Source organism: Nothobranchius furzeri, chromosome 18 (assembly GCF_043380555.1).
Source record: "Nothobranchius furzeri strain GRZ-AD chromosome 18, NfurGRZ-RIMD1, whole genome shotgun sequence".
NCBI lineage: Eukaryota > Metazoa > Chordata > Actinopteri > Cyprinodontiformes > Nothobranchiidae > Nothobranchius > Nothobranchius furzeri.
The window spans coordinates 35,625,072-35,651,696 of NC_091758.1; the positions used below are offsets into that span (position 1 = coordinate 35,625,072).

The 26,625-nt window shown below is 44.2% G+C and overlaps 1 protein-coding gene across 3 annotated transcripts in view; it reads left to right on the forward strand.

Annotated features, from left to right (window-relative positions):
* The first annotated feature begins 1,883 nt into the window (after positions 1-1,883).
* The window catches only part of runx3 (RUNX family transcription factor 3), a 47,764-nt gene continuing 23,022 nt past the window's right edge, over positions 1,884-26,625 (forward strand). The window contains exons 1-4 of one of the 3 annotated variants that reach the window (XM_015970379.3): positions 1,884-2,174; positions 2,498-2,596; positions 24,717-24,958; positions 25,520-25,676. In XM_015970379.3, the coding sequence (XP_015825865.1) occupies positions 2,542-2,596; positions 24,717-24,958; positions 25,520-25,676 (454 nt within the window). In that variant the 5' untranslated portion in view covers positions 1,884-2,174; positions 2,498-2,541. Of the gene's footprint in view, positions 2,175-2,497; positions 2,597-23,756; positions 24,959-25,519; positions 25,677-26,625 lie in introns of those variants that run through there. The other 2 variants (XM_015970380.3, XM_015970381.3) reach the window with 2 other exon arrangements.

A 26,625-nucleotide genomic window follows, 5' to 3' on the forward strand; every position in this document is an offset into this window, starting at 1 on the left:
CTCTCTCCTCGATTCATTCTCTAGCGCACACGCACACACACACACACACACACACACACACACACACACACACACACACACACACACACACACACACACACACACACACACACACACACACACACACACACACCATGTAAACAGAGCTTCTGTCCAGCAATTAGCGCGGGGCACATCCACATACAGTAGGAAACAAAAGCAGAAAGATCAGCTGAACACACGGATTTCCAGAGAAAGATGCTGGGTCACATGACTGACCGGACGGTGGTTTGGGTCTGTTGTCTCGTGGCCAGACGTGGTCAGCGCGTCACTGAGAGACAGGAGAAAGGACAGGGGAAGTGTGGATACCACAGCTTCGCAAATGCCATGGATTTACACACACACACACACACACACACACACACACACACACACACACACACACGATTCTTGGTTTCGTACGACAACATTAAAGTTTCTGGTGGCACGTTTTGTCTTCTTCTCATTCCTGAACTTTCTGTAAATGTTAAGAAATCATTTCCTGTTTTTAGCACCAATGGACGAGTGATGAGCTGACAATTAACCATTCATCTGCTTAAATTTGTTGGTTTTTGTACAAATAAACCCAAAATTTATTTTGTGTTTGTAAAAATCCATTTTTCTTTTGTACATTTGATTATTTAGCTAAAATTCAGCTGTTTCATTGTCCCGTATTTTATGCATCTTTGTGTTGCACGAGTGGTCTATCTCCATGAGTCCCACAGACTGAGCAGATGAGACGTTCTGCAAAGTGGAACTCCCCTGATCTCCAACAAGGGATGAGCGCCTGCTCACCACAATATTTTAATTGCACAGTTGAAATTATTACCAGAGACACTGCAGCCGTCACCTCCCAAGCATCCCTGAATTCTCGCAACCAAGATTTAAATGTTGCTCACGTAGCTGTTGTGCAACAAAACTGGGTTAAACTCATTTCCTGCGTCGCACCGAAGCTCGATTTAGATACTTTTCAATGCAAAAGGGGGTCGATTTGACACCCCAAATGTTGAAATAAAACAAACAAACTGTCGAAGAAGAAAAACAGAGAGGACTGGCGTCTCGTTTCAGGGTGACGTTGCAAACTGCATTGCACGTGGCCACATCAGTGAAGACGTTTTCCATTTTTAAATTCTGCATAGAAAACGAAAAAGTGTGAAAACCACAATCAGGTTAAATCGCTTTGCACTTTCATTTGGAGCGCCAGAAACTTAAAAACCTGCACCCGAGGGAGTTTAAACCCAACAGGACTGTTTGCATCACGAATCCTTCTAAAGTGAACGCGTCGGAGGCTGAAATCTGGAGATCAGAGACTCAAAGAGGGTTGATTTCTGTTTCTTAAACAAAAGAGTTTGATGTCAACCATTTAAAGACAATGGGCTGAGGCGAGTAACTGGCAGTGCAGCTTCTGATGAAACTAAGATCACGATACTATCAAGTGGTAAGTGAGGGTGGAGGTTTTGTGGGCCCAAAACCACCGGTTCTTACAAACACAGATGTGCAGTGAGTCAGACAAACAGAAAACCAGCACAGCTAACGGCAGCAGCAGCTTCACCAGTTAGAGACCAAGCTTCCTCCTCTCCACACCGGCGTCTCAATGTTCATCTAATATTTCTTGTAATTCTCTTTGCTCTTTGTTTCTGTCGGGGTTTGACGGTCTACCTCTCCCAAAGCTCTGGAGCCAGAGCAGGGCAGGGCTCAAAGGTTTCCAGAACTTTTGGTCGACTGACGAAGAGTGGGAGTGAGGACTGGAAGTCAGAGGAGAAGTGTGGAAAGTACAACCCGAAACAGAAAGCCAGAGAAAAGGCAAAGACGGCAGGAGGAGAAGGAAGGGAGGGAGGGCGGGAGGGAGGGAGAGAGAGGCCCGGTGACCTCATGTGACATGTGACGTGGGCTCCACCACTCACGGAGGCGAGTGCGTCTGTCTCTCTGAGTGGAGGATGGCGAGGAGGATGCAGAGAGACTGTGGCTTTTAGCTTTTTACTAGCGCTGAAACTCCAGTCAGGCCACCGAGGAAGAGGAGGAAAAGTGGCAGACCGCGCTATCAGGCCGGCGGGTTAACCTCGGACTATCAGCCTGCTGCTAGACAGACCACCACAAAACCTGCCTCCATCAACCCGGGGCTCCGTAAGGTGGGCCCCCCTTCATCTACGGCCCTGGTGAGTCCACCTCCACACCTGGAGACACGGCTTGTCCACCTGATTCTCTCTCAGCCACATTTACCGTTTCTTCTTCTTCTTTTCTGACCCTCTCCTCCTATGCCTCTGCTGCTGCTGCTAACACATGCAGCTGCTCTCTCTTGCAAGCTTGTGGCTTGGGATTCCTGTGGTAGTCACAAACCCAAGATTCTTGGTTGCAAACTGTCTCAGAGCTCCAGGAGTTTTCATCCTCTCAGACTTCTCCTTCCTTCTCTTGCTCGTCTCATTTCTGTGTTTGAATCTCGTTTTTATATTGTTTGTTTTTCCTTCGCCCACCCTTTAAGGTCGGTGGAGATTGACTGCAGCGCTCCATCCCACCTTTCCTGTCATGGCATCCAACAGCATCTTTGACTCCTTCAACTACAGCAGCAGTCTACTGAGAGGTGAGCACCAATCACCCCTTTTCATCCCACCACTTTGCAAGAAACTTGACAAAAAAAGCACTTAAAACACTCATTTGTGTCTTGTACTGTGCATTAATCTATCTGTCCACACCCCCCCCCCCCCCCCCACACACACACACACACACACACACAAACACGCGCGCGCACACACACACACACACACACACACACACACACACACACAACCGGATCTGGTTTGCACAGCAGCCCTCATCTAATAAGGCCCATAAAGGCATTTCTGCTTCTGTGTTTTCTGCAGCCTTGATAGAGTAGCGCCATAATGGGATTCTCACCACAGACGTTCATTATCAAGTGAAACTCTGAGCTGTGTCTGTGAGAAAAGAGGCTCCATGTGACCGGCTGCTTTACTGGAACACGGCAATACAATGAAAGAGCAAGAAGGAAAAAAAACAAAACATATTAGTGCTTTATTTCCAGGAGATACTTTTGGTCTTTGTGGTGAGGTGAGTGCTCTTGGCTGTCCTTAATGAAGAAACCATTTGTTGCCATGGTGATTCCAATCAGACAGCTTCTACTCACCAGCTTTACGACGTGTGTGAGGAAAGAAAATGAAAGACTTTCATCTGAATAAATGTCAAAATGGTTCCTGATATTACAAATCTGAGCTGGAGGATTCCACTAAACCACTAATAAAGCTGCTAATGAATGAATAAATAAATAAATAAATAAATAAATAAATACGGAGAAACGACAAATCCCCTCTCCCAATTAAGGCTGTGGTAATTAGAGGCAGCCACAGGAGACGGACTACTACTTCATAATTGTTAGCAGAGTTTATCTGAAAATCTGCGGAGCCTCACACACACCGTCTCTGCATCTGCGTCTCACATGAGAACAATCCTCTGATAAGCTCAGAGGAACCGCAGTGACAGGAGACGATGTTCCAGTGTTCTCACAGCGTACACACACACACACACACACACACACACACACCCTTTTGTAGTTCCCCCTTGACAAGAGCTCAAACTTCTGCGCTCCTTTATCTCCGCGCTGCGTGCAGAGCAGCGTTTTAAATGCGCGCCGTCTGCACTCGCAGAGGACCTGATTTTGATTTGACCGGAGCGGGAGACGAGCGGGTCAAAGAGGGGAACAAGTGTTTCAAACGGTAACCGAAACCAAATCCTTTCTGTCAGGAGGCCGAACATCAAATTAAATCCTCCCGTTCAGTCTGAGAACATCCAAATCAGGACTAGTAAGCTAAGTAGGCCGGCGGTTAGCTGTGTTGCTCATGCAAAGCCACGTCTTTGTTTTTAGATTCAAATCAAACTGAAATGAAGAAGAATGACTCAAGCTAATTATCCACCTTCCTCTGCTTTTCTCTAATGCACGTCGACTCATGGAAACACGGTTTCATCTCTTCAGAAGTCAGGAAACACATCAGCGAGCTTCATGTGTGCAAGTCCAGCCACTGAGACACGATTCTGATCTTTGACGTCCATCTTCAATGTCATTTGAGCTGAAAGAGGAGAGGCAGGCGGGTGAATAAAGAGCATCAACACAAACTTCACCCGTCTGTTGCTGTTATTTTTGTCATTTGCGTACATTTGGACTTTATCTCGCTGCACACACATTTAAGCGTCTGATGTGCAACATCAGATGCGCTTCGCGTGAGAAGCTAGACGACGCCTCACCTCAGAAACCTCAGTCCTCCGCTGAAGACACTCACACACACACACACACTTTGCACACATATAAAACACACAAGTCACAAAGGGAACAGACGGTGCCTTTTTTCACGCCGTTTAACTCAGTATAGAGCTGCAGAACGAGCTAATCGTCTGACAGTTAAAGTGCTGTGAGAGCCAGGAGGAGTCCTGGTAATCTGATGCAGACTCCCAGAGCTGCTGATGATAACCACAGTGAGGCTACACCTGCTAACCCTCAGCACGGTTTAATCAGAGAGGCCCTGATGCTTTTAAAGCGTGAAAATAAATAGATTTAGTCAGAAGCAGGCTCTAAAAACAGCTTTCCCTCTCGAGAAGCAGAGTTGTATAAAGTTTACGGCCTCCCGACCCTGACGTGTTGGCAGCGTCTGCATCAGATGGGCTTCTTGGGTTAGAAGCAGCTGTGATTGGGTCTGTGGGCTGGGTCGTGTCCTTGGCTCAGTCTTCCCCCTGCAAGCACTTTTACACCCATGGAAATGAACTTTTCTTTATTTCTAAGTGTTAAACTGTAGAAACCAGCTTCCTTTTGCGGCAGAGCAGGAAAAAGACGTTATTTATTAGAGCTGGATCCGTTTTTATACGTTTGGCTTCTGCATGAAGGAGGAGCGCGTGTGTGTGTGTGTGTGTGTGTGTGTGTGTGTGTGTGTGTGTGTGTGTGTGTGTGTGTGTGTGTGCATGTACACGTGTGTGTGACAAAAAGGCGCCATGCCTTGTTGCTGCTGGGGAGATTCTAGAAGGAAGTTTGATTTTTGCAGTTAGTGATTCGGTGAAGTTGTGACGGGCGTAAAAATGGATCTCACCGCCGATCGAGACTCTTTTCTGTCCTCGGATGAGTAAAAAAAGTCTTGAAGAGAAGCTCAAAGAAAACAGGCTCATAAAAGTGTCGACTGGGCTGTGTTTATTCATGAGGAAGCAGGATTGTAGTTTTTTTCTTCGTGCTCGACTCAAACTCCCGGTGAGTGTGAGGCCCAGGGAGTGGGAGGAATTCTGAAACCAGATATAGAAGTTTCAATATTTTATTAAAATGAAAGCAAATAATAGAAAACTTGTGACAGCCGCAGAACAGCAAAACTCTGTCTCCAGTTTAGCTGAATATAATATGTATTTCTAAAAGTCTGAAGGCGCGTGGACAGAGAGGAGCTTCTGGACTTGATTAGGGCTCCAAACGTATTTCTAGGTACTTGTTTACTTTTGGGGCCTTCTCGTCGCTTTCGCCGTCTGTCAACACGACTTTATGGGGGAACACTCTCAGGGGTTGCCCGCGTAATGGTTTCCAGGTAGAGTAAAGCTGAGGGGTGCGCTGATTATGTGGTCGACTGATCCTCAACCTGCCTCCACCCTCGCACACTTCTGGATCAGAGCGGGACGCTCTACCCTCCGTCGGTCAAGGTTAAAGTGTTGTTGTAAATACAATTTTCTGGTCGGCAAGCAACCACACCACTCCGGGGTCTTTGCTGCCAATCTGATAATAAAAAATTTGTTTTATTAAGGTTTCTCTGGCTTGGAAGTAAAAGAGAAGAGACTGAAAGGTTGAGAGGGTGTTCTCCTGGAGCAGGAGCTGCAGATGCATCGGAGGGTCAAAACTGCATGTTGAATTTAAAAAATGCACTGAAAAGTCATCCAGTGATCGAAATCTGCAGAAATATTCAGCAGGATTGACTAAAATCAATGTCTGCAGGCTAGAAAGTGAGGGTGGGGTGGTGGGCGCGTCAGGCATTCAAAATTTAAACCTATTTATGGACCGACTGATCCACAAACTTCATTTCCATAAGGTTCCTCTCTTTTTGAGAAAAAAGTAATTATTTATTTTGGGCTGCATGGTGGCGCAGTTGTTAGCACTGATGCCTCGCAGCAAGAAGGTTGCAGGTTCGAAACTCAGCTGCAGCCTTTCTGCGTGGAGTTGCATGTTCTCCCCAGTGGCGGCTCCAGAAATGTTTTTCTGCAGGTGCTATGAAGGAGCTAGTCTTTTTATTGAGGGTGCTATGAAGGAAGTGGTCATGCGTACCTATTGTTCTCTAAAACACCTTCAACACTAGCAGATACACATGCGTGCACAAAACCTCAACAACACCTGAAACAATCATTAATATACATCATAAACATATGAAAAATCGCTGACTTTTCCATGAAATCATAAACACACACAGCCTCACAGAAAACCATCTATAGTGTTGCAAGGTTAGCTAACGTTAGTGTTAGCATTTCCAGCGGCAAAACCCTCGACCGCTGCGGCGGTTGAGGGTTGACTCTCTTCATCCAGATCCGTAGGTTTTTGTGGGTCTGAGATCATTTCCAAAGATTCATTCGTTTCTGACTGAACCCGTGGAAATTTGGGCAACGAAAACGATCCATTTTACCACTAGTGCTACCTTTCTCTCGTTTGCAGGTGGAAAATGAGGTCAAAGGTTAACATCAATTTCCTGTTTTGGTTTAAGTTTTTACTCTCTATGTGATAATTTACTGATTATTTTTGTTTTGTATGTTAAATATTATCACATCCACATGTAAAATTAAAATTAAATTGTAAAAAATAAAATCTATATTTACTTGGGGGTGCAATGACTAAAGGTTGGTTTATGCTTGACGCGTCCGTGAGGTCCGCGCGGCAAAGTTGCGTCATTTTAACAACCACGCCCTTCCACCGCGCCTCCGCACGGCCCAAAATTTCTGCACCGAGCACCTAAGAAATTTTCTAACCACACGGACGGTCGGACGTGGAAAAACATGGCGGACCGGCAATAACTAGTTATGGCAGATGTTCGTAAATACAGACATTTTTATGATTCAGCTCTCAGAGATCACCGTGATCAACATGTTGTTAATAATTCTTGGAGAGAAATAGCTCGCACTGTTGGAAAAGACAAGGACACTGTTAAAAAAATGCTGGAATGCCATGTTGTAAACAACAGTAATTTCTACTTCTACTATGGTGTAGTGTTGGATGCATGCCGTAGAGCTCCATGCTGCCCCCTACATTTTGGGAGAATATTGGCTCGCCGCAGAGACAAGCCGTATGAACAATAAAAGCTGCGAGTTGTGAAACGCGTTCCATCCGTGAGCCGTATCACCAAGCGGAAAGTAAATGCGTCAAGCAGAAACCAAGCTTAATCCAGGGGTAGCTATAGCGCCCCCTAGCACCCCCCTGGCGCCACCACTGGTTCTCCCCATGCCTGCGTGGGTTTCCTCCGGGTACTCCGGTTTCCTCCACAGATCACAACACGCCCTGTAGGTTAGCAATTGTACGTCGCTTTGGATAAAAGCGTCTGCCAAATAAATAAACGTTAACACAGTGTGGCCTGGGAAGCCATGTTATATATATACTGTAATTTGACCACATGGTCTACAGATGACTTTAAACCGTAACACTATTGGACAGTGCTAGGACCAATCAGTGCAATGAAACATGACACATTGACAACGACGGAAATCAGCCAACAAGGCAGCCCTCCACAGATACAATGTTGAGAAGGTACAAGTCCTCTACCTGCTCATGTCACAAAGAAAAGTCTAAAGTTCATGCCAAGGCCGTTTCAAACACACGCCGTTCCCGAGCCGCCATCTTTGTAGTTTTCCTCCATCACAGCTCTGCCGTACATGCCCGTCCAACATTTATCTACAAACAGAGCACTGTGATTGGCCTAGCCTAAAATGTTTGGGCCAGTGGAAGAGCTGCTGAGGCTTTGATGGAGCGTGGCTGGCCCGACCTGGAGGACTAAGTCTTTTGCTACTGCTACGGTTCGATTCAAGTGAAAATCATGTAGACCCAAGATGTCTTGTGAAAAAGACCAAAAACACAAGAATCAGTGCGAGAATCAGAAATCCGTATCGGCTACAAAACCTGAATCGATGCTTTTGCATTCAACTCTGATCCAAACTGCTGACTCCATGATGCTCGTTCATGTTGAGGTAAAAAGGACGTGAGGTCAAATTCACAGGAAACAAACAAATAAATAAGAGGTAATGATGTTTACAGTTGCTTCTTCCTGAGGAAAATGCAGTTTAATCAGTTTTGAGTTTGGATTAAAAACAAGACATCAGTTTTGGTGCGATTTCTCCCGGATGGGGCTTTAACTTCTGAGTCATTAAGCTTAAACGGTTTCACTGACGAGCTGATAATGCCTCCTGGTTAAAAGGCTAACATCTGTTAGCTCTTTGGTCTGTAAATGAAAGAAAAGCCTCTCTTTTGTTTTTCTGAGTCTTCGTTTTGAACCGACGCCCTAAACCACGGCTCAGCCTCACAGCTTATTAACCGTTAAAGCCGGGGCCGTAGAGCAAACACGCGTTGTTTTAGGTTAAATCGCTGGATTAGAGCAACAATGTCATTTTTTTTTTATCATTTTTAGTGAACAGTTCAGTTATCATCACACTTTGACCAAATCGTGACAGAAAAATCAGAGGATGTTTAAGTTGGGATCGCTCCCTGCACCGAGGAAAAAGAAAGAAGTGGGCGTGCTCTTTAGTTTGTTACATCCTAACCCACGAAAGCCTTTAATGGGCTCTGGGCATGGGCCTGCTCCTTGGCACAGTAGATACGAATATCCCACACGTTCAGAAACCAATCAGCGGCTGCTTTTGTTTGTTTATTTTGTCTCCTAAATGAGACAGGAGGGTTTCTTCCTTTTCGTGTGTGAAAGTTTAGCAAAGATCTGAAGCCCAAAGGGCTCCTGCTGTCACCATCAGAAAGACTCGATCTTCATCATGAATAACTTTAATCCTCCTTATAGCTCATCCTTCTTCCCATAAAGGAAACCTTAATTATGGAGGAGGAAGAATGCAGATAATTATAGGATGCGAGGCGCTTCGGGTTCTGAGATGTTTTCTGATTCTTTATTTTTCTCTCATTTTCCCAGATTTTTTTCTCCACTTGTTTACATACAGCTAATTGTTGCTGCTGTCATAAAACATCTTTTTTTGCTGCTTCAAACACTTTTTGAACCATAGGGAACGGATTTTTTTGTGGATGCAGCATTTCCAAAATGGGATTCTTTCTTTGACTGTCCATCGGGGGAAACAAATAACTGCCAGAGCTGTTACTGCACCGATAATGGGCCACCTAATTGTACTTTCCTCTTCAGCAGATTTTAGCATGAAGTGACTGAAAGCTTTAGCTCAAAACTCTGGGAAACATTCAGCTGACTGCTTAGCGTCAGACAGAAAAGCGTGAATGTGACCTTTTGTTTCAGATTACGTGTTTGATTATACTTTGTGGCTAAAAGCAGCATCTTAAAAACACAGTTACAGGAAGTCAAAGCCCCCACACACACACCTCTGCATAAACAGTTTTTATTTAACTAATTTAATTCTAATTTACTTTCGCCTTGAATGCAAACGATGCATCGGTCCGTTTCACAATTATTCAACAACCTGCAACTGCACATGCAGGGAAAGATCCACAGTAGGGTTTTGCCCTGAGGTGAACCCCAGAGCGCGTGCACTTTGTGAGCAGCTGCTAACTTCTGTATTGGCTCAGTAGGAAACACCAGAGCAGGGATTCCCCCGCAGCCGTGCAGCAGAAGTGGCTCCTGCTGTCTGTCTGCAGCGAGGTCAGTCTGTCTACCGTTCTCACGGACACACGGATCACAAGCGCACACTAAACGTTCCTGTAAGCGCGTGTGAACGTATAGAGTCTACGCACCAGACGTCTGAGTGTGTCTGAATGCTGAGTCAGAGAGAAGTGCATGTCATGATGACGGCTGTGACGCTTTCCCCTCTAAATGCCACCTGAGCTCATTATAATAGCTGGTCACGACTAACAGATGGTCTTCTGATGCCGTAGTACAGAAGAATTACTCACATGAGACTGGTTTTGTTTTTTCATCAAACATTTGACACTTAATATTTATATTATAAATATATATTGATATTAATATATTATATTTAATAATATTTAACTGAAACTGTGTGAGGGTTGCCTCTGCTGGCAGGATGAAGTTTCGACTGTAAGTGAACATTTTGTCCTCAAAAGGGCCTAAATCTTTGAAAATCAGTTTCTTTGAGTGGATTTTTCTGAAAAATGCATTAATAATCATTATTACTGTAGAGAAGTCTCAAACAGCCTTGATTTGCAGAGATATAGTTTTTCTATAGTGGGATTGATAGGCTAATGGCTAGTCTGTGCAACACCACAGATATATGCATCACACGCTCCTCTTAGTGGACCTTTGAGGCGATTTACAAGCGTTCATATCAGCAGCAGTAAGAGAGGCACTTCGTGTTAAATCCAGGAATATTTTATTGTTCATGCAGGAATTCCTGTAAAATGAGAAAACGGATGCAGAGTTGAGGTTTAAAAAAAGTTCTGATGAATTTCTGTAAAATTTAGAATTAGGAACCAAAAAAAATACAAAAGCACCAATCTTGTTTGTGCTAAATTTATAAATTAAAATAATTGGGCTCGCCATCTGAAATGCACTCAGGCACTACAAGGTCATTTTGGCAGGAAGTTCCTATTGGTCTAATGACTTCCTTGTGCCGTCTCACCGTAGACAAACAATAAAAAGTAGTTAAATCAGTCGTTTTGCTGCTGGTGATAATTATAGCTAGCCTGGCAAGCCATCTTTTATATGTGAATGTGTAGTCAGGCCACGTCCCATAGAGAGAGCTTGGTCATGGGGTGGGATCTGCGGTTGTCTTTCAAACTGTCTCCGCATGCTATTGGACATCAAACATGATGTAATCACTGCTACAGATGTCAGTCAACAAGGCAGTCCGTCACACACATGTCGATGAAGACACAAATACACCCTTTTTCTAAATAAAAGACTGAAGAACCTCTGTCTGCTTTCGACTCAAAGCGCAAGTCTAAATAGTCCAAAGCTGATGACAAAGCAGTTTCAAACAAGCTGTCGCCATCTTTGTTTTTTCGCTCAGTCGCATTGTCCCACCCACCAAACTGATAAGAGTGCTGTGATTGGCCCAACAAATCAAGAGAGCTATGTGATTGGCCCACCAAACAGAGTGCTGTGTAGCGATGGGTACCGAATTCGGTACTTTTTAAGGTACCGACCGAATTCCATAGTACCGACTGAGCACCAATTCACGTCATTTGAAACGGTGCCTCGTTTCAGTACCCGTCCTTCATAAGGAGAACTCACCTAGACAGCTGCGCATGCGCAAGAGCGTTATGTCGTCGGTTGCTGCGAGCGAGTTGTAAACAGAGCAGCATGGTAGAAAGAACGCACGCTAAAGCTTGAGTCCACTTCACTAAATGTGATGGGTAACTGGGTGATGATGAAACCAGCGACAACGATCTAAGTGAGACATCCTCATCTTAATCTGCTCCGGTAGGCAAATTAAATGTTTAAGATAACGTTAGCTTGATATGTTAGCTTCCGTTTCGCTAATGGTGCGTTCGCTTTCTCCTCGGAACTCCGAATTTCCGACTAGAAGAACATGAACGCGCTCTAAAGTTTGGCTTCACTTTACTAAATGCGACGGGTGATTAGGTGAAGATGAAACCAGCGATGACGATCTAAGTGTGAGGCATTATCGTTTTAATCTGCTCCAGCAGCTAAATAAACTGTTTAAGATAACGTTAGCTTGATATGTTAGCTTCCATTGCCACCATTGTTATCAGCCAATGGTGCGCTCGCTTTCTCCTCAGAAATTCTAACTTCCCAGTGGGAAAAATCAAATGAAAAAGGACGGCAAAAGGAATGAAGTTACACAGTAAATTTAGTTCACAGTAAAGATGTTTGCTTCAGTTTAATTATCAGCTTATAAAACTACAAGGACAATGTTAAAATACATACAGTTGTATGTTATTTATCGTGATATTTATCAAATATGGTTATATATTGAGAAAAATATATATTTAATTATAAAAGAGAATTAAAATATTAAACACTCAAAAGTATCGAAATTTGGTACCGTTAAGTACCGGTATTGATTCCTAGGTACCGGGAATTAGTACCGAATCGATTCAGATGTCAAAGGTACAGATCCCTAATGCTGTGACCATTCAATGTGTTGTAGCAGTCTACCAGTTAATGTTACAGTTGGAAATTTTTAAGTTGGAGATGTTTTAAAAGCAACATATTATGCAAATTTCAGCTTTTGCATCCTTTTGTGCAGCCATGCGGGTCTCTACTGCCTCTGTAAAGTCTCCAAATCGGAAACAAACTCGTCCATCTGTTTCTTGTAAGCGTTTGTAGGAATTATGTGCCTAAATAAAAAAATCCTCGTTTGTGGCATTACAAATGAGTTAATTAGCATAGAACTACCTCTCACTTCTCCAAACTGGATGAGCAGCAGCTCTACTACAAGCAGCTCCCAGAGATCAGAGCGTCTTAGCTTATAACAGCCTGAAAAAAGGGTGGGTAGGCGTGGCCAAAAGCAGCTTGTTTTCTTAAAGTGATAGAGTGCTGAAACGGCTCATTCTGGAAGGTACTGAAAATGCCAAGAACAAAACTGCAGTGATCGCTTTATGTGAGAGGGATTTAGTGCAAAGAGCTTCATAAACACGTTTACTCCCGACCATAGAAATATGGTCACATAGATCCCCTTTAAAAAGCCAGCAAACTAGCCATTAGCTTATCAGTCCTGTAAGATGTAAACCCTATTTCTCTAATCTGAGGCCATTCGGAATGCTTTCCACATGGGGTATGTTTTTTTTTACTTTCTCGCATAAACACACCTCAAAATGGTCCCAAAAATCTTTGTATGACCTGACTGGGGATTATATGCTTGAACATCTTAAAAAAAGACCAATTAATCCACTTTTTGCTCCATAGTTTGACAGCTAGCTCTGCTAATGCTGCCAACCTGGCAGAACGTTTGTGTCAGCCTGACTTTGAACGCAACGTTTCCCCTTTAATCATGGTGGTGACATAAGAGGCAGACAGCGAGCCGCTCATTCAGGCTGCACAGAGTTTGATTGCCCTAATCACCAGGCAGCCAGACTGTAGGCTACTGATTGGGTTCACAAATGCTCCTTGTCATCGTTGTGTCATTAGCTCGTCGTTAGCTGTGGCCGCCTTGACGTGGAGCTGCCACTCGCCTGGCCTAAACACGGCAATCAGGGGATTAAAGTCTGAGCCTCGGTGGATGCCTGGGGCCGTGAGTCAAAGAGAAGAAAGTCTTGCATCACTGTGCACGCTCCACGCAGCTGCCGTGCTTACTGTACATAACAACGCCACTACAGATTAGCCATGCAGATGATGAGAGGAAACATTCGGTCACTTTGGACACACCAACGGTTTCCTGGATTACAATTAAGGCCGGGAATTTAACTGGATGTTTCAGCCTCCAAATTGGTTAATTTGATCCTAACTGGGAATCGAGCCCAAAAACGACACACGACGAAGGGACTTCCTGCTTCTACTGCAAAGAGACTGAGTGACACTTGGAGATGATTGAATAAATCAATTGGAATGATCAAAACCTCAGATTTAAAAGACAACATCAAGCATTTAAGTGCTTTCCACAGCTCCCTGGCTTGCAGACTGAGAGCCGCCACACCCTTCTTTCCTCATGATGAGGAGCCCAGAGAGCCGGTTGAACACTTTCCAAGAGTTGTCTCACGTCTACAGAGGAAAGTGGCATGGACACCAACACTGGGCGCCTGCCCTGATCTGGTTGACTTCTTCTGTGGCTCTAAGGAGGGTGACCCACTAAAGAGAGGGGATAAATGCTGATCTGATGTTCAAACGCTCTTTGAAGTCAATTTCTCAGGTGATTGAGACTGGCAGAACCTGAGATGACCTTATGGTGAAAAAACAGGAAACAGTGGACTCACACGATGCGAGTTAGGTGGAACGCCCCATCAGGATCTCCCTCGCTCGCGTCGTTGGTGTCCAACACCTCTGCCGTGTTCCTCCACGGCCCGAAGCAACAGGGACCAGTCTCAAAAAGTAAGAAACATGTGGCTTTTGTTGCAAAAGGGAATGAACAACAGCATTCCACACGCAGCCACATCAAAGATGTCCCCCGCCGTGGTGCTAAACCAGGGCAGGCCGTCCTGCTCGCCCCTCCTAAATCGTCTGCCACAAATTAACCAGATTTTAAAAGTGACACTTCCTCTTCATCAATTTTAATCAAATACAAGTTTTAAACATGTAGGGCTTCCATCAAGTGGGGACAGCCACACAACACGCACAAAGAGCCATTGTCTGCTGGTGAAAATGTGGTTTACAGGCTTGGCTGTAGTGGCGCGGCGGTTGCTGGAAGCCATGCGCACTTCCTAATATTCAGCTCACATGCGATTTCATTTTGAGGAGTCTGAGCTTTGTGAGAGGGACGCCTCACAACTTATTTTCTGAGTTGACAAGCTCCCTTTACCCCCTCCTCCTCGCTCCGGTGGCGCTACTATATTTGTGTAGGCTCTGGAGCGATGGAAGAGGAGACACAGGCTGCGTTGCCAGTCAAATGTGTTCGAGGCTGTCAGACTGAACGGCTTCCAGCTCTGCGATCTGTCTCCTCTCCGCGTCAGAGGGAGCTGTTTGATCTGACAGAGAGACTCCATTAGAGACGCAGAGAAGTTCAACTGCAGGGAGGTTGGATGGCTTCAGCCGTCAGAGCAGCGGCCCAGAGAGGAAAAGGTTTGCACAAGTCTGGTTGCAATCTTGGTGTCTGTGCTGTGCATCTAAAAATGTCTCAGAGCATTACTTGTCCTTTCAGTAGGTGTGTGGGGCTGCACGCCCCCCCCCCCCCCCCCCCCGACAGCGATTTGACACATTTTGTGGCATCGTTGGGTGATGGAGCGATGACGCAGCAGGTCACGATTTCAACGAGAGGCGGTGAGGTGTGAAACATGGCGCGGTGACCTCATTAACGCGCGCCTCAGTCCAACAAAGCTGCAGATAAATAGAGAGGGTGCTCGCTGCAGAACCACAAAGGCGGAGCTGCATCATAAGGTGGAGCTGCACCAGAGTCAGCCCCGCCCATTCACGCAAACTCAGCCTAGCCCACTGACTTCCGTTTTTGTTTTCAACTTTATCGCAAACTGACCTGACCCACATGAATTACGGCTGTTACTAGTTTACAGTCGTTAATGCTATGTTCTGTGCTCCAATTAAACAAGATAAATATAACTTGCTACATGACAAAGACTGAATATATCTCGAAATGAAAAGCCCTTTTTCAGCGAATATCTGCCCACAGCCGGTCTAACAGAAATGGTGTATAACAGCATTTCAAACTTTTGAATGGGCCTTGGTAGTCTAGTGGCGAGATCGTCTGAGTTAAGATTTGCTTTCCCCTCAGCTGATGCTGGTTCGATTCTCGGTGGGGTCGTCAGCAATCTATTTAGCCAGCTGAAACATTTAATTTGTTTATATTTTAGTTGTAATGTTTATTTTCAGCAAAATATTTATGTCTGTAAAAGTTCTTTGAATTTGGTCGTTCCTAAACAGCATTTTAGTTGAAACTCTGCTCACAAATGGACTCACACTGGCTAAATAAACAAATAAATAAATAAAAAAAAACACATTAGTCATTATATGTTAAACTGTGTACCAGTAAATTGTTGTAAACATAGTACTGGCAAGTGTAGCTAGAAATGAAGAAAAGAGGTTGTACACTACCTAAAACTTACAGTAATGGGAGGCGAACCTGCGCAAAACTGCATGTTAATCTGACTCCATAACCACTACACCACCACATCTGTTATAACTCATGCGGCGTTACATCTAATTGTGCTGCCCAGTGTGTCTCTGAGATGGGTTGTATGGTTTTTCGGCGGTGTCTCAGTAGAAGTCATTTCAGAAATAATTTGTCAGAAAATTCACAGAATATCCAGATTTGAGAACCAAGACCAGACCCGCTTTGGGGGAGGAGACCAAATTGAAGCTGAGATGGGAGGAAAATGCATGAATGAGGCTAAAAATGGCTTTGGCATGTTTCTTATGAGGAAATGACAATATAACATGATTAAAAGTTCCAAAAGTTAGATTTTCAATTATATGGAACCTTTACAAAAACTGTTCAATTAACTTCTCATCTCCATCCTCAATGTTGCATTTTTTAGCTATAACACCCTCTTTGGTTCCAGAATGCTATCAAGTCTGACAACTGGAAGGAATTGGACTGACTCTGATGGAATGGGCAGGGCTGATTCTGGAATGGGCGGGGCTGACTCTGGTGCAGCTCCACCTTCTGGTGCAGCTCCGCCTTTGTGGTTCTGCAGCGAGCACCACTTGGATAAATATGCATCAAGGGTTCAGCCACAGACCAGAGCTACATCCCCAACAGTTAATGAGGCCACAGCTCCGAAACGGGCGGGAGGAAATCTGAAATTACCACCAATCATCCAGGATGAGTTCCTCGTGAAATGACGGACGCTGAACTCAGACTATCACCTGCCTGCAGACAAGAGTTAGTGTGGCTTCTGTGAAAGATTCAGCTGCTGATGTGTGAGTGGCAGCTGGGCTTCGGCACCGGGCCGCCTGGCAGTTAAACCGTCACAGACAGGAACTGTGAAGGTTCTGCAGAAGGTGCGCGCAGCGGAACAGCTCGTGCAGGTGTTTGGTGTGAGAGCGCACCAGACACAAGATGAGCTTGTCACCCGTGGCCATCCTGAGTGTGTGTGCATGTGTGTGTGACAGCAGGGGGTGGTGGCGCTGTCACTTTGGCAACGCAGCTGCACATATTGCAGCGATTACCACAGCGGAAAAATGTTTTTCTGCAACATACAATTACTACAGATTACAGATTGCCGTCCTTGCATCAGAAGGTCTTGCCAGAAAAGGAGAAACACTGTGTGTGTGTGTGTGTGTGTGTGTGTGTGTGTGTGTGTGTGTGTGTGTGTGTGTGTGTGTGTGTGTGTGTGTGTGTGTGTGTGTGTGTGTGTGTGTGTGTGTGTGTACACGCAGACAGAAAAGCAGAGACAAAGAAAGATGAGAAATGATTATAGCTCACACTAAAAAACCACAACTGAGAAAAAACTGGGGGAGTTGACGTATTTATGGGACTCATTTAGATTTTAAACTTATTCTGACTTTCAGGGGTAAATAAAGGAAGAAGAAATGCAGTCCGTCCGTCAGTAAGAGAAGCAGCTCGTTGTGCAGTCCTTCGTCCATCACCGAGGACATTTACCACGTCCTGAGCCTGACTGCGGCACGCTGTATTAATGCTGGATTTATGGTTTTTTTTTTGTTTCGGGTTACAAATCAGCATTTTAAAAAATAAAATTTCCTTCAGGTCACACTAAACAATGTAGCCAAAAAGTGGTGCCCCGCAGCAAGGCAGGGCCTTATTTACAAACCCACCAGATCAAAACTCAACCCAAAGAGCTCCTATAATAGAACCGGCCCTTTTACCATTCAGTTCCACTTTTAGTGGGTTTCCAAAGAATAAACAGGCCTGAAAGCCACATCAGAGGCTCCTCACCGTCATCGTTGGGTGAGTGTACCCGACGGATGATGTGAGGGCGGAGCCCCCGTGACACTGAGGTTTACGCCCCCACCACCAACCCCCTGCCTGCCTCGGGTGCGGGGATGCCACTGGAGCGCTGATCGAACCCATCAGAGGATTTCATGCCCCTTTAAGCTTTAAGTGAACAGGAACGGAACGAGAAATCACAACTCGGTGTCGACAAGAGATGTCTGTTTGGGTCTGTGATCACATTTTAAAAACACATCAGATGTGATCGGCGGCTTTTTTCTAGGAACAGGAAAATTTTTTTGACAAAGCTCCTAAAGATGAATTTAATGCAGCATCTGCAGTAAAAAAAAAAGAATCTGCAAAAACCTCTAAAGGTCTTTTATCATGAAAGGTCCACTTTTGGGAGCTTTTGACCACGTTTTATTGTCATTTCCTCACTAAAAACACCCTCAAAGCAGCTTTTGGCTGAATGGGTCATGAATGCGTGAATCTGCAGTCTCCAGGTCTGCAGCTGCATCTTATTGTCCAAGTGTCTTATTTCTGGGTAGAAGTAACGGCTCATGAAAATAACATTGAAAAATGTGATCTTAATAGTGGCATCGGTAAGGTTTGATCATATACGTACATTGTGCCTATCGTTGCTCTGGAAGCTGTAAAATAGCCCCATACAGGAGAGAAGAGGACATAATAAGCAAAACTCACCTTTTGCATCCTCATGTGCTGCCGTGTGAGTCTCTACTGCCTCTAAAAACACTCCAACCATGAATAAAAGCATCCATCTGTTTCATGCCACTGTTTGGTTTCATGAATTATGTGCCTAAAATAAGTTGTTTATTCCCATTTGCGATGTCACAAACAGGAAAATTTACAAACATCCTCCAGGCTGGAGGAGCAGCAGCTCTACCCTAGCCTCTGCGTGATATTGGAGCTTCTCAGCTCCTAGCAACCAATCGGGGTGAGTGGGCGTGACCAGCTCCAGAACCATGAAACGGCTCATTCTGGGAGGTACTGAAAATATCAAGAATAAAACTGCTAAAATCGCTTTGTTTGAGAGGGATTTGGTGCAAATTATTTCATAAACATATTTTGGATCAACCATAGAACTATTAAACTATTAAAGACGGATTGGATTGGCGTCTGCAGTGATGCGGACGCTGAGCCGATCTGTCGTGGTGAAGAGGGAGCTGAGCCAGAAAGCCAGGCTCTCGATTTACCGGTCGATCTACGTCCCAATCCTCACCTATGGTCATGAGCTTTGGGTAATGACCGAAAGAACGAGATCGTGGGTACAAGCGGCCGAAATGAGTTTCCTCCGTAGGGTGGCCGGGCTCAGCCTTACAGATAGGGTGAGGAGCTCGGACATTCGGGAGGGACTCGGAGTAGAACCGCTGCTCCTCCGGATCGAAAGGAGTCAGTTGAGGTGGTTTGGGCATCTGGTCAGGATGCCTCCTGGACGCCTCCCTGGGGAGGTGTTTCGGGCATGTCCTGCCAGCAGGAGGCCCCCGGGTCGACCCAGGACACGTTGGAGAGGTTACATCTCCAATCTGGTCCGGGAACGCCTTGGGGTCCTGCCGGAGGAGCTGGTGGAGGTGGCTGGGGAGAGGACGGTCTGGAGCTCCCTAGTTGGGATGCTGCCCCCGCGACCCGGACCCGGATAAGCGGAGGAAGACGAAGACGAGACGATGACATTGAACTATTAAAACTTAAGAAATTAGTCAGAATTGGCCTTTTTTTAACAAAATGATTCAGCAAAAATCTTGAAACACTCGTTTGTTCTTGGTTCTGATCCGGCAGACTTTGTCATCTTTCTAGTAATTCTGATAAAAAAATCTCCAAACTTTCTGCAACTTAGTTTTTCTGGGCTTGTGGCTGCTTTTTCCTCAGAGAAAAGATTTTCACTTAGACCTTTTTTCCATTCAGGCACAAGAAAGCCTCCTTAGCATTTTGTGTGGTTGGCACAAACTTGAATTAAAACGGATTATCATGTTTAATTCCTACTTCTTTTGTCAAATGCGTGCAAAACTACCAAAGAAAACACAGTTTCATGCATAAGATGATTCTCAACCAATAGTTTCTGCCATCAGTCACAAAAAACCATCAGCAGCTCTTCCTGTTGACCTGTGAACATCTTGGTTTTTATTCCATGCCACTGTTTGCAATGGAAGCTCAAAGCATCATGTGTCTAACTGAGCCATTTCTTTATGATGCATTCAGATTTAATCAGTCAGAATTCACTAAATCTTCACTGCAGCATGCTGCAGTGCCTGATGCATCTTCCTGCAAGACCTAACCCATTCCTGATGGCATTTTACCAACTTTTTTAAAAATACGAGGTGAAACGATTCTTTATAACGTCCCAGAGAAACTGGGTGATTTGGTCTTTGCTTGTTGCAGATTTAAAAACAGACATATTCTTCACTTCTCGGTACAAAAGAAACATCTAAACAATCCAGAGTCATAATATTGGTGTGTTTAAAGCATCCCAGAGAACCTCGCTTCCATTCAGCAGACAGAAATAACCTGTTTGGAGTCGTCCCCCAGCAGCCATTATGATCCAGGAGAGTTTAATAAGCCCTCTGCTCTGGTCTGCACCTTTTCTAAAACGTAAATGGAGTATTAAAGATGCATGAGATGAACGTGCTCATTGTCTCCTTCGGTGACCTCTAAGCATCTCGGCTCATCGTAGTAATTAGGTGCTGGGTTTGGAAACGTCACCGCGCTCTCTTCGTTTTAGCCGGGGATAAAATAGACTCCCGATGCCTTCCAAGGATCTGACGCTCCTGTGAGTTATAGAGACGTAAAGGAAGAAGGGATCTACAGAAAACCATAAAGCCTGAGAGTTGGGAGCTAAAACAAAGCTTAAATACACAAATGAGCTCATTAAAACTAACACAGACGACCTCGGTGGAGAGAGCTGCGTACAGATTTGTGTGATCGAAATTGCTCAATCTGTTTCCTATTTTCTCGTCTGAACATCAAAATGGACAAAAATGACCGCCAGTTGTGATGTGCTGACACGTTGTGTAATCAAAATCTGAGAAGGAATCAGCCATCAGAGCAGCACAAGACCCAAAACCCAAACAGTCTGAACCCACTCACTGTTATTCCATAAACTAGTGTGTGTAAACACTCTGACGCTACAATGTGATTTGGCTTTGAGGGGACTGGCGCAAACGGCTTCGGTGACTTACGTCATGCTCGGGAGTCCAATCACAGACCCTCCTGTCACATTAAGCAGGGAAAAAAAGTCTATTTCACTCGTTTCAACAAAAAAAAGAGGGAAAAAGAGGAGGAGGAGAGGGTAAACAAGCTCAGCGTTCCACAGCAACCACAGAATTCATCATTCATACAAAAAAAAAAAGAACTTCAAGCCCCAAAGTAGAGCTAATTTAATCTGAGAGGAATAAAACTCCGTTTCATAGGAGTCGTCCATTCAGAACGCTCATATTTCCACTGAACTGGAACCCCCGGCTGAAACTCGAGCAGACACTTTTCGGAAGGAATGCATTGGGTGGGTTGAGGGCCGAAGCTCGCCCTGTAATTTGTGAATGTACCGAAATGAGCAACGGCCACAGTTTCTTCTAAAGATAGACGTCTTTGTCTTGTGTCATCACCGAACCCTCAAAGTATTTCTAATTGCCCCTGTAGCCCCCTTTTTTTATTTCAAATGATTTTTTCTTCTACCCAAATGGACAACCAGCCATCCAAAGGGCTTACGTGTACCGGATCTGAAGTTAGCTCAACAGATAGAGTTTTTATAGTGCATCTGAGACAGTTTCCAGATTGAAAGTGGCACCGAAAGCCGTGTGGGTGGCATTTAGAGGCAGGTATACATCGCAGACCCGGAGGCTTCCTCTGGTTTCTCTGCTAGCGTGGATCACTCTCATATAGGCCTTTACATTCTGACTCATTACCTCCAAAAGCTTCACACAAGCGGTTTAAAGCAAACTCACTGAGGAATCTGCACATCTTTACCTTCCTTTCCACTCAGGTTTGACTTGGGAGATGTCCGTTAGCCTCATTTTGATGCCAGGTGGAATATTGCTCATCCCAAGTCAGATAAGATACAAGTTTTCACCAAACAACCACCAGTAAGCAGAGATGAGATCTTTAGATTTGTGGGATCTGTTTTCTTCTCTGTCCCTGTGTAAAGGAGCGCAGAGGTGGGTTTCACATATCCTCAAGGAGTTGGGTCTTGATTTCAGGCTCAGCCCACTCGGATCATTAAAAATCGTTCAGGGGCACGGCGAGCTCTGAAACCGTAGAAACTGTGCGTTGAAATGCAGAGGTCTAAATGTGACAGGCGCCCGGAGCGCACATTATGGCTGAGTGGGGCATGAGCTGCAGCATGTGGTCACGTATTAATAATGAACCGGGGCAGGAGCACGACTAAAATATCACCAGCATTGTCACCATCCCAGCTGAGCTGCACTTGAAATAGATGCTGCATGAGAGCTGATCTGATGGGAGGCTGCTTTCATCTCATTTGGAGGGTTTCTGAAGGCAAATGAAGGAGTTGATTTACGGTTTTAGCTGATTTTAATTTGAAAAAAACCAATTCGATCACAAGTTGTTGCGCTTTCTGCTCTTACGTCTTTTTAAGCTATTATTTTATTGAGTAAATTAGGAAGTTTATCGCAGAAAACTATAAAAATGTCTCTCAATTGATCATCTGTGTTAAGTTTAAACATCAGGGTGTAAAAGGCTTGAATTTAGGTGAAAACATGATTTAATCATATTTGATCTGAGGAAGTCCTCAGAAATTGACCCACAAACCAGTTTTTTTTATTTTATTTTATTTTTGTAGTTAATATTATTATTTAACAGCCATTCATTGTGAGGCTCATTTGAGATCATACCTTAATGCTAAATTATTATTTTATTTAACTTTAGTTATGCTTAGCTGGACTTTTACGCTTTTTCATATAAGTGTGCATTATTTATTTTAGCGCAAATAAACAAGCAGATAATTACATAATGAGTCATTATATCAGCTGTTATGACAAGCCTTAAATGCGCCTAATTATTGTCCGAATTATGTGTTAATTTTTCATTTACTGTGTCTCAAATTCATTATTTGATCAATACTTTCAGTTTCACATTTCTTTATTTAATCAAATTATTAACTCACTGATCAACAGCCTCAGAAAGTGTAACAGTAAATTTACTAAAATGTGTGGGGGAAAACAGATTAAGTCAATTAAAATTGTCATTTTAACATTTGGATTCATCCCGATTTGATGCGCTTTCAGCGTTATATGATTAAAAACACTGTTTTCATTATTGTTTCATTCCAGGTATAAAAAGATGTAAGAGTAAAAATTAGAGTTTAGATTAAATATTGGTGGGAAAATCTCTTTTAGCAATAAAACACCTGAAAACCTGAAGTTATTTAACTTTCTGGTTTAAATAATTAAAATCTTCTGCAATCTCAGATCGTATGAATGAAAAAATGTTTCCCGAGTCTAAAAGTGTGAAACGTCTGGTGCCTCGGAGCTCCTGAGCCGACAGCGATTGAAAAGACAAACGCGCCAACTAGTGTCAAAAAGACGCATGACGCGCAGTCCGCAGGGTGCACCGTCATTTCAGCACCTTTTCCTAATGAAATCAGCCCCTGGCGCGTGCGCGCGCGCGCACGCGCACACACACACACACACACACACACACACACACACACACACACACACACACGATTAGTACAACTTGCTGAGTGTTTGATGTGGAGAAAATTAAAGCCATTCGCGTTCTTGTTTTGATTTTATAATTTAATCCCAGATAAATTAATTACAGTGATAATAATCAACCCAAAACCCCTAATTTCACTTTATGAATCATTTTTATTTTTATTATTATTATTCACTCAGATTAAAGTTATGGAGCCGCCAGACATATATGATTAAGTTAAACCACAAGAATTCAGAGTTTCTTTAAAATCAACTCGAATAAAAATAAGAATTTTTATCAGGCTTTCTATATGTCAATCAGCTTTTCCTCTCTGAGATTCCAGGATTAACGTGAAAAACCGTGAAACTACTTTACTAAAATGTTTTTCGCGCGCGACTGGTGCGTAAAAGTTACAGGTTTTGTTATTTAAACGCACTTAAAGACTGCTCATATAGCACCTTTATTAGAAAATACACATTTCTAATTATATCAGTGTTTCCTGGTGTATCTGCAGCATGAAACAACCCAAGACCAATGATAAGTATCAATAATTCAGCTCGTGTGTGACAACAGGGCAGATCCGCGCGCTCTGATTGGTTTCCTGAAGCCCAACCCTGCAGACTCATTGGTTCAAATCAACCACTGAAGTCTGAAATGACTCAAGTAAAGTCATATCGCTGCACTCTGCAGGCTGCTCGCGCTCACGGCTCCTTCTCACCCACAGCCCTGCGCTCTGAGGATAACTTTTAAAGGAACTGGAGCGACGGGATCCGTGCCCCTTTCATTTTTTTCCCCAGAATCCCGTTTTTGTTCTAGAGGGGAACCAGGATCAGCCTGCAAGAACTTGTTTTAAGGAGACCCGCTTTCAGATTCTTGAAAAAGTTGTCTTGCGTTGATTTTTCAAGCGTTGAGTGTGGTTTAATAGTAACATCTGAGGAGGCGTAGCTTATTTTGTGGGTTTTAGGGGAGAGATCATGTAAAGTTCTACGGGCAGCTGGATTAAAGTTATTTTTTGTTGCAGATTATTAATTTTAAATAGTTGTGTGAGGCAGGATCAGAAGTGAGGCTGAACCAGTTGTTGGTGTTGATATCTGGTTAAGTGTGCGGTAGATGAGCGCGCTGATATAATTCCGCTCTGCAGACTCTGGGGAGATTCCTTTTGCACGTTTTTATTCTTGCTGAAAAACAAATCCTGAGACGCTTCGAACTTCAACACCACGAGCAGATGAACTAAAAGACTCCCGAGTTTATTGTTCTTGCTGAAGAAGCGACTTTTCCGGTCTTTGTGCGCTTTCGTCTCCATCCTTTTACGCGCAACGGCGTCTGGAGGAGAAAAAAAAACAGTTTTCCTCCTAAAAGAGCTCGGTCCTTCTGATACCAAGCCAGGCAGGTGGCGCTGACCCAAGCTGTTGTGATGCATATTCCCGTAGAGCCGCCCACGACCAGACGGTTCACGCCGCCCTCAACGTCCTTCCCCTGCAACAAGCTTGGAGACGGTACCGGCTCCATGGCCACCCCGGGGCCTCTCCGGACAAGACCCGACACCAGGAATGTGGTGGACGTGCTGGCGGACCACGCAGGCGAGCTGGTTCGGACCGACAGCCCAAACTTCCTCTGCTCGGTGCTCCCGTCCCACTGGCGCTGCAACAAGACGCTCCCCGTGGCTTTCAAGGCAAGACTTCTCACAGTTTACGCCTAATTTATTCACTTTAGCGTCTTTTTCTGAAACTGTTAAATATGGAAGACATGTTTAAAACATAAAACTATTATTTTATTAGCTGATGTTCCTCTTAATTCTAAGTGTTTGTGTAAATAAGACGCAGCTGCAGAATTTGAGCTAACCAATTTTAAAATACAGATTATGAATTTAAAAGCTAACTTTACAAATAATAATAATAACAATAACAATAATAACGGAGTGTCTACAACATTGTATTGCTTTCATTTAATTTCTGTCTGAATTTGGATTCAACTTTCACAAGAACACAGAAAAAACGAGAGAAAAGTGAAACAAGCTGCTTAAACGCAAACTCGTTTATTTTTGGGGCATTTCTCCCTCGGATGTTGCAGAACTAAATTATTTGGCTAGGCGATGAAGATGGAGATTTCTTCTTGTTAATATGAAGAGCTCCGGATGCGGGTTTTACGTGCGGAGTGCGTGCGTGTGCGTTTGGTTTGGTGACCTGGAGCGACCGAACCAACCGCTTGTGTGGCTGTCTCTCCCCGCGCGCAGGTCGTGGCTCTTGGTGACGTGCCCGACGGGACTCTGGTCACGGTCATGGCCGGGAACGATGAGAACTACTCGGCCGAGCTGAGGAACGCCTCCGCCGTGATGAAGAACCAGGTGGCCCGCTTCAACGACCTTCGCTTCGTGGGCAGGAGTGGACGGGGTGAGCTAAACCACTGAAACACTCTCACACACACACACACACACACACACACACACACACACACACACACACACACACACACACACACACACACACACACACACACACACACACACACACACACACACACACACACACACACACACACACACACACACCTAGTTTTTTTGCTGTTTAACAACAAGTCACGCGCGCTGCCATTTATGTATTATTAGAATAGACAATATTTCCAGACACAGACAGGAAACTTGGAACCACGATGGCAACTTTTTAAATAAAGATATTTTTATCCGTTTTGGTTTCTGAGGATTTCTGTAAAGTTAAAGAAAATCTGCAAATGATCCAGTTTTTGGTAAAACGGCCCACGTGCGTCTTCCCACACATCTGGCCTGCGTCACCGTGCGCACATGGATTATCTTAATCCAGGGGGATAGAAATAATTAGGGGTGTAGAATTTTTAAAAAGGAGGGGGGATTGCATGTAAAAAACGCGTAATTTCTGTCCAGGGGGGATTTTGTGTAATAGTCCGTCTCTCGTTCGGGAAGCAGGCCGGTTTGTTGTGTTCGGTTCTGGATAAAAACTCACACAAACAGGCCTCTTCTCAGGATGTTGTGGTTTCGCGCGAGGCTCCTGACTGAAAACTTTTCTACTATATCAAATAAATCACCACGTCTCAATGTTGAACAAAAAAGCAAATTGTTCGACCATAAAAGCCCGCTTTGTTTTTGAAATCTTAAAATAGAAAATACGTCTTTTCTATTATCAGATCACTTTTTTATATAATTAATGACCTGAGTTCTGGTGCGTAAAACGTTTACAAATTAAATAAATAAATAAAAGCCTTATTTGATGTAACTGGATTTGCGCCTCTTTATTTTATGCGCAACGCAGCAGCTTTTCCTCCAGCGTGCGAGCAAGTTTCTGTCATTTGAAACAATAAACTCCTTTT